This window comes from Egretta garzetta, unplaced genomic scaffold (assembly GCF_000687185.1).
Source record: "Egretta garzetta isolate BGI_Z169 unplaced genomic scaffold, ASM68718v1 scaffold51, whole genome shotgun sequence".
NCBI classification, from domain to species: domain Eukaryota; kingdom Metazoa; phylum Chordata; class Aves; order Pelecaniformes; family Ardeidae; genus Egretta; species Egretta garzetta.
Genome location: NW_009258549.1, coordinates 2,609,483 through 2,617,954, shown reverse-complemented (window position 1 = coordinate 2,617,954; position 8,472 = coordinate 2,609,483). Strand labels below are relative to the sequence as shown.

Sequence of the window (8,472 nt, the reverse complement as noted above, 5' to 3'; positions counted from 1 at the left end):
GTTCCTCTTTCCGCAGCCTGAGCTGCTAAATCACTCCCCACCTCTTGTGAAACCTTGTCCTACTCCACTCCCTGTTCCAGGCCTTCCACACTGGCACCAGCAAGATCCAGAAGAGGCAGGTACTATCCGCTCTTCTCCCCTTCCCCACAAACACACACACAGCTCCCATTTGCCGTAGGAAGGAGGAAGCACAAGGTAATGCTGGGTTTCCTCTACTCAACTGGGGGCAAACTGGAAGCCAGAGGGTGGGAGGACACTCACCTTGGCTGGCGTTGTTGAAATGGTTGTAATACTGAGACACGTAAGTCATGATGCTGAGGCAGTCAGGGACTTTCATGGAGACCATGTCATTGGGATCTAGCAGGGCTGGGATGCCCAGCTCCCGCTCTGCCAATTCAAAGGCCTGCAGAAACAGCAGAGAGAGGCATTAAGGAGAGAAAACTGATGCTCTCTGAAAAATAACACAGAAATCAAGTTGGAATGGCCCTGGGGAAGGTTAAGTAGTAAGCCTATAGCACCCCTGACAGACAGAGGCTCCCAGACATGTCACTTTACCAGAAAGGTGGCAGCAGAAGCAAGGGAAGTTGCTGCAGCTGCCCTTTCCTCAAAGTCATTTCAGCTGCCTGTGCCCCTGCAACTCCCACCTAAGGGGTCTTGGCATTTGGCTGCTGCACTGGGACAGGGAGGGTACCTCTCAGGAGGTCTCAGTTTTCACTGGAAAAAAAAAACCCAGTGTTTTTCAACCCGGGAAATGGGCGCACCACAGTGCCCTCACACAAGAGCCCGACAGAGCCTTGGCTGGCACTGTGAAGGGCCTAGGGCTGGCAGATACTTCCAGCGACACCGCGAAACATCAGCTCGTCTGAGCAGTGTTCCTGGCCACCCCAAATGCTCACTCCACAAAGACACCGACTCTGCCCATCCTTTCATGCTCCAGGGTGCCACATCTTCCCCTCCCACAAGAAAGGGAAGTTGCTGCAGCTGCCCTTTCCTCAAAGTCATTTCAGCTGCCTGTGCCCCTGCAACTCCCACCTAAGGGGTCTTGGCATTTGGCTGCTGCACTGGGACAGGGAGGGTACCTCTCAGGAGGTCTCAGTTTTCACTGGAAAAAAAAAAACCCAGTGTTTTTCAACCCGTGAAATGGGCGCACCACAGTGCCCTCACGCAAGAGCCCGACAGAGCCTTGGCTGGCACTGTGAAGGGCCTAGGGCTGGCAGATACTTCCAGCGACACCGCGAAACATCAGCTCGTCTGAGCAGTGTTCCTGGCCACCCCAAATGCTCACTCCACAAAGACACCGACTCTGCCCATCCTTTCATGCTCCAGGGTGCCACATCTTCCCCTCCCACAGTTAGCACAGCCACTCCAGCTCAACAGCCAGCAGCCTGCCACGCACAAGCCACTTCAGCGCTTTTCTGTGTCTCAGTGAGCAGAAAGGACAAGGACATGGTGATAAGCACGCAGCTCCTGCAACTGCATACATGGCTGCTTGAAAGGAAGGAGTGAAGGAGGAAAATAGCTGCTTGAGAGCTTCCCACTTAGCATTGTATGTGGATTACTGTCTCTACACTGGCCATCCCACTGTCGTGCCAAGGGCAGCATACCCATATTGATCTCCAAGGGAGAGGGGGGATGCAAGACTACAGCAGGAACCAAAGAGAAAGCGAGTCAGGAGGGGATGAGAGTGGTGTGGGCACCGAATGGTGAGGTACCAGGTGCAGGGTGTGGGTAAAGACTGAAGGTGCCTGATCTCTGGGGCACAAGGTGCTGTGCAGGGTGTGGGATCTAAAGAAAAGGAACAGAAAAATAAATGAAAACAGATATTTGCAGTAACTGGGGGTGTAAAATGCCTCTTGTGGATACCCAGCTTTGCTCAGCCTGGCTTTAAGCCTCTGGACTGAGCCTTGCTGAATGCAAGAGAGAGACACAAAGGGACACCCCAGCTCAAGGGTCACTAGTAGGACAAGAAACCCCTTGTGTGGCTCTCAAATGGGAAAAGATAGCTGTTAATGGCTGAAAGGAGCCAACTGGTCTAGGAAAGAGCATGGCCAGGACCCAAGTGGAGAGCCCTAATCCTGAAAACACAAATGACCTAGCTCAACTCGTCTTAGGAAGGTGACAGCCAACGTCTCTCCATGGACTATGAGATGGAGCCTGCAGCAATTAGGTCTTTCTCTCAGCAAAAAAGCCAAAGTTATTGCTGCTCTGTCCTAGTCGTAACCCCTGGGGCTGGGCATCTCCCCACTCTCTACTGCCTGCTTCTGCTGTTGGCTCCAGCTGTCCCAAGCAGGAGGGGAACACTGCTGACCAGCCTAGGCCCAGCAAGACCTTCCTCCCTGCTTATATCTGGAGTAAAACTAGCCTCCTGTTTCCATTGCCTGCAAGTCTGGAACAGCTGAGGTCAAGAAGGTGTTGCACCATTTTAATCTTTCACCTGAGATGTTGTCCTGGCAACTATCAGGATAATCATCTTTTCTTCAATACAGGCTGGAAGCTGATGTTTCAGATTCCCTTATGTTTCTAGAGAAGCTCCTGCCTGTTACTTACAAACACAGATTTTTCTTACACCCTCATCACCATCACGAAATCCTCCCACGCTACATGACCTCTATCAAGTCATACTCATGTCCCGTCTTCCTTCTATGCACTGCACAACGGGGACTTACCAAGCGGTTATTCTCATAGACATCATCCTTGGAGAGAGAATCAAAGTCTCTGAAATGAGAAAGTACAAAAAAGCCACATGAGGTACAGAGGAGAAGTGTCCCAATGCCACCACATGCAGGTTTTCAGGACAGCCAACCTTACAACAACTCAACTTATAAGACAAACAAACAAGACAAACAAAACCTTGGCAAAGCAGCCTTCAAGGTTGTAAAGGGACAAAGAAACCAAAGGGAAATTGCAATTTAAAAAAGAAAGCAAGTCCCAAATGGGTGGTGACCAGGAAATTAAAATGTCATTCTTGTCTCTTGTTACCCGCTTCTTCTGCCCTCACGATTAAAGGCTGCAGAAATCCCAGGGCCACGTTGCGATTAGCACCACACATTGCTGCACTGAAGGGTGCACAGCATCACCCTGAACTTGCCCCTCCAAGTTCACCGGCACAACAGCAGAAGGAGGATGGGAGAGCAGATCCCCCACCTCAAGAGAAAGAGCTGCCTGTGCTAGGTCTCTCCCTCCTATGGGGGCCCTTAGACAAACCTCCTTGCACCACTTGAAGGGATTTGAGGTCACCCCAGGATTTGGGGTGACACTGAAGGTCTTAAACTGCACTTCTGTCCTCGCTTGCCCCCCAATACTTGTAGTATACAGCAAACTGTCCTTGGCCGCAGCCTTTATGGCGAGGCAGCTTGCCGAATGCAAGGCGGTCAGGGTGCAGAGAGGAACCCCAGCAGTTCCCAATCTGGGCACGTGGCATTTCACTTGTTCCCCTGCATCCCTTTGGGGGATCAAATCAGCCCCACCACAGGGATCAAGTAGCTGCCCATGTCAGAGGAGCACAGGGTTAAAGAGGTCTTCAGGTTTTCAACAGAGGGGGAGAAATATAGGACGGAGTTAGTTATGCCTTTTGCATGTGAGCGTGGGTATATTATGTGAAAACAGCATCATGCTAAACTGATTACAGCCCCTGCCTGCCAAGGATCTCAGCTTTGTTACCAAAAAAACCCTCATGCGGCATCTCAGTGTGCCTGCAAGCTGGATTCACAGAGGAGGACACAGCCCAGAGAGGTTTAGGGTCAGGCAAAGCCACCCCGATGACCGAGAGAAAGGTGCCAAAGCCTGGGGGACTGACCCAGATGGACAATTCAGATTAGAGGCAGGGAACGTGTCCCCCACCCCAAAGGTGGTGTGCAGGAATCGGGGGGGATGGCAAATCCTCAGCCACGCGCCTGCAGAGAGGGGCTGCAGGAGCCTCCCTTCCTCCATCCCCCTTTGGATTTTATTGCCTCTTCCTGTAACACCGACCCAACCCGCCCCGGGGGGCCGCACCGCAGGGCAGCCGGCCCCTTCTGGAAGCCCCTTGCGTGCCTTTCCCAATGCTGCAGAGGAAGTCCATGATGAGCTCAGGAAGATTTTCCCAGCTGCCTGCACCACCATAAAATTAACACTTCCTCCGTTCAAAAGCAAGAAGCTGCTGGTGCTGTTTCCTCCCAGATAAAGGAAACTGCAGCCGCTCACCGCCGCTGCTGCAGCAGCAAATGCAGCAGACCCGCAGAAGATGGGCTGGACATTCAGCTGGGTGGTAAACACCTTTCTGAAAGCTCATGCAAATACATGCACAAAACTCAGCCTGTTGAAAATACCACAACTTTGCCCTCTCTACACGCTGGTGAGGAAAGGCTTCAGCTGCAGCTTTTGCTTTGATGTGAAAACTGTGCCTTTTTTGTATTTATGACTAGTTTCCACTGGGAGATATTTTTTCCTGAAGTCTTTTTTTTTTTTTTTTTCCTAGAGAACTCCTCTAACCCTGCTGTATTTTTTTTTTTTCCTTTTAAAGAAAATACCAGCTTGGGAACACAGGAGAAGTAATGACAGCAAAGTTGATATATCAACTGCCCTCTAAACATTCATGACCTTCATTTTGAATGCCCTCACTTTCAGGATATGGGAGTGGTGCAGCTGGAAACTCGAAGACTCCTTGGTGGCCTGGGCTGGGAGAGTATTTTTTGACAGACAAAACATCATGTCCATTCCACTCTGCCCCAGCGAACCAAAAATTGGTTTTAGTAAACCAATGCAAAGCTGGGAAAAAAAAAGCAAGCTGGGAAAGCGGATGCCAGTAGAGAGGACATGAAACTCAAGAGGTAACAGGGGGGTTACCAAGCAGCAAGGGAATAGATTTTTTTTTTTTCCACTAATGTAGGATTGCAGACTCTCAGCTTTTACCCAAGATATTGAAGTCCATCAGCACGAGGCCCCAGGGATCACAATTTATTCAGTTCCCCTCTGCTGCATTTTCCAGCTCCCTCTCCGAACCAGCCAAGCAGGACCACGCTGATCTCCATCACTCCCGACATGAGCGCTCCCACGTGCCGCTCCGTCGCCTGGCATCCCTGCAGCTCTAGGCACGCTCCCTGCACCAACGTGCAAGGAGCACGGCCTCTCAGGCAAGGGGAGAAGTCACCCCAGACATACCTCTTTCCTCTCTACAAACTGCCTCCTCTGCAGAAAGGCCAGAACTTGCCATCCCGCAGCTCTGTGACACGTGGCTGCATGTCACATTATTTCCTTGCCCCGATCTCAACAGCCTTTCATCCAGCCCTGCTCAGGCTCCTCTCCCGACAACGTCCCAGTCCAAGGGGTGGCATGTAAGAACAGGCGAGACTCCGGCTACCCCAGCTGAACAACTGCCTTGGCTCAGCAAACCCCCGCATCGTAGCATATCCTGGAGTAACATTGCCATGCAAATAACATCCCAAGCCCTTACCTAATTAGATACATACAGAGCCACTAAGCACTCCGGGGTTTAGGGCAGCTGCCAGGGAGCACAGCAGACCCAGGGAAGGGGGAAGGGTGTGCTGTACAGCTAAAACCAGAGCAAATTCCTGGATTCCTCAAATATAAATCATGAGTGCTTTAACGGCAGTGCCGCATAATAAGCCCTTCAGCTTTCCAGGTCTTGTCAGGGAAATGCAGGCAGTACATGGGAAGGAACAAATGAGATTTGTGATCTTGCCTGCAACCAAACCCACAGCTCCAGGAACACAAAACAACATTTCTAGTACACGGCTCTCCTCTCCCATTTTCCTCAAGCCTCTGCCTCTCTCTCGGCACTCGAAAGGCATGTGCCATGCTCCCTTATTCTTCTCGCCCCCGAATGCCAAGAACCTCCCCTGAGCTCTGGGGAGGCTGCCACAGCTTGGGACGCTGAAAGATGCTTTTTGCTTCACTAAGCTGCGGCAAATGCCTTGTAAACACTAATTTCGTGCTTTAGATGTCTAGAGCTCTGAGCAGACAAACTCATTAATCCCTACAACCCACTGTCAAGTTGGCCTGGATGCTTCCAGCTTAACTGACAAGGGAAAAGAAGAGATTAAGTGTCTCGCCTTGGAGATCACACAGCCAGCAGTGCAATCAGAGGCTAAATCCAGGTTTCCCATTTCCCTGCTTGGAAGAGTGAAACCAAGCGAGGTGCGTACAGCAGTGGAGCTAGAGTCAGGGACTTTCAGCTTTGTGGTCCTACACGGGTCCCACAGGTACACACCTCATCCTTGGTGGTCAGTTCAAGACATCTTTAGCCGGATTCAGTAGACATCGAGCACTTCCAGTCTACTTCTTTCAAAAAATAAAAAGAACTCCTAGTGTTTCCAAGGGCTCTGCAGAAGCTGCTCCAAAGCTCTCCAGGGGAGCATCCCTCTGATGCCACCTGCCTTATCCCAAGGCAATTGTGTTCAAGTCAAGGGTCACACGGAAAACTGTCCTCAGTCTCGCTTACCCGTACGGCCTTTCACGACAGCCTCTTCCCCAGCGTGTCACCTACCAGCACCGCAGCGCAACAGGGGGGTGTCTGGGCAGCATCAGCCAACTGGGACAGACCAACAGCCACCACAGCAGCAAAAGATTAAGCCTGGAGGATCAGGGTGCCAGATGAGTGGTGCCACACAGTAGGAGAAGAAAGCTTTGGTTTATATGGATGCACTCGTTCTTCCCCTCTGCAGCCCAGCAGGAAGCAGGGAAGCAGCTGAGTATGGAGGAACTTCAGCCTTTGGGGAGCAGCGCGGCTGTCTCACGCAGGCCAGGAGAGCCCCACACAAAGGACGACCACACAAAGCCAGAAACGTGCTCACAGATCTCTCCCAAGTCCCATTACCAGGCTGACTTTAGAAGAAAAGAAGGACAACTACTTTTCCTCCGCCATCAGATTTACTGCCTCTGATCCAATCTTCCCACTTCCAAATCAGGGCAGGCTGAAGAAGCTGGAATCAGATGAAATGATGCTACTCTCCTGACCACCCTCTGAAAATCCTTCTACAGCATGCCATGTCCTTGTAAGGCCCTGGGCTTTGCCTCTACACTACAGCTCGTGCAGAGGACTTGTGAAGCATTTAGTTAGGACATCTGCCAGGAGCAGATTTAAGCCCACTGACAACTTAAGAGCAGCGGCTGCTGCTTAATGGGATGGTAAATATAGGTAGCAGGAAACCATCAGTTCGTTTTATAGGTGTTTATTGTAAGCTTTTGCTGAACCTCTGCTTTTCAGTTTCCAGTTACTGTGCCACTCACCAAAAAAAAAAAAAAAAAAAATTTCAGAAACAGAGTAACTGCAAGTGTTCCTGTCCTTAATTTGCCTCTTCCCCTCCAGCAGCCAGGAACATTTTCAGGGGCTCTATCCTAGCTGGTCAGAGCGAGCTACACCAGCAAGGGCCACAAGACCATGCAGCAACTTCAAGACCCAGAGCGATGCAAAGCCACCGTACATCTTGGCTCTCAGTGGTTGCTGAATGTCACACTAAGGATTTTGTGGCAGCCACCTGAAACAGGGCAGGCAGCAGTTCGGTTTCTAGCCTACCTGTTCAGCTTCTGCCTGTAAGAACACCGGCCTGTTTTGCCCTCCCACAGACACCGCAGCTCCACAGCGCAGTCACTGTCAACCCTCTGCCTGCCTGAGGTTACTGTTGTGACAACAGGCCATCCCAGGGCTGGTTCAGAAAAGAGGATATGGTCAATTCAGGCAACCTCAGAGGAAGAACCACTAGTCCCGGAGCAGAACGTGACAGGGGACGCATGGCCGGGCTTTGCTGACAGGCGAGGAGCACGTGTGTGCCAAGAGGCCCAGCAAGGTGGGGCGATGCCTACCTGCACTGTGAAGGCTACCTAAGATTAGAGTGGGTGGGAGCCGGATTCCCAGCAGCGCTGGGGCACGCAGGGTTATGGCGGCAGGTTGGGGCAGATTGTTTCCAGAAGCTCAGCCAGTTTCTCCAGCCTGACACCGTGCCCCCAAGCAATCCCAAACTCACCGGCTGCCTCCTGAAAACTCACATTCCTCCTCAGAGTTGCCCTGCAAAAGGGAGGCTGATGGAGGAAACTCAACGCCAAGCCATTTGCAAGGCTCGGTGTCCCTGCTGGTGGTGGGTACCTCCTGCTTTCACCGCGGCATCCACAGCAAGCAAGCTGGAAGCAAATGCACGAAGCGACCTGGTCCAGGGCTCTGCATGTTTCGGCGCGGCTGACGTTGGCAGCTGGGAACGTCCCTGTGCCAGGCAGGCCTCGGGTCCTCGGGAAGTGGGAATGCCCACCTCTCGCAGGGCGAAGCCCCCCCACGCCCAGCTGCCAGCGCCGTGCCTCCTCCCTGACAGGCACCGCTCCCGGCTGGGTGTGGGGCAGCCCCAGTAGGCTAGCTGGAGGCTGGACCTAGCTCACCCCCGGGCTCTCCTCGGCCTTAAACCACACGACTCTGCTCCCCCTGACCCTGACCGGTCACCAAGCCCGGGTCAGAAAGTCACTCCCTGAAACGCAGCATCCTCCACG

The 8,472-nt window shown here is 52.3% G+C and overlaps 1 protein-coding gene across 1 annotated transcript in view; it reads right to left on the bottom strand.

The window, feature by feature from the left end:
- Positions 1-2,744, bottom strand: part of MICALL1 (MICAL like 1) — a gene marked incomplete at its 5' end in the record, with an annotated part of 24,847 nt that extends 22,103 nt beyond the window's left edge. Inside the window, 2 exons of the mRNA XM_035903183.1 lie at positions 262-403; positions 2,667-2,744. Coding sequence (XP_035759076.1) covers positions 262-403; positions 2,667-2,744 — 220 coding nt within the window. The remainder of the gene's footprint in view (positions 1-261; positions 404-2,666) is intronic.
- Between the last annotated feature and the right edge of the window lie 5,728 nt (positions 2,745-8,472).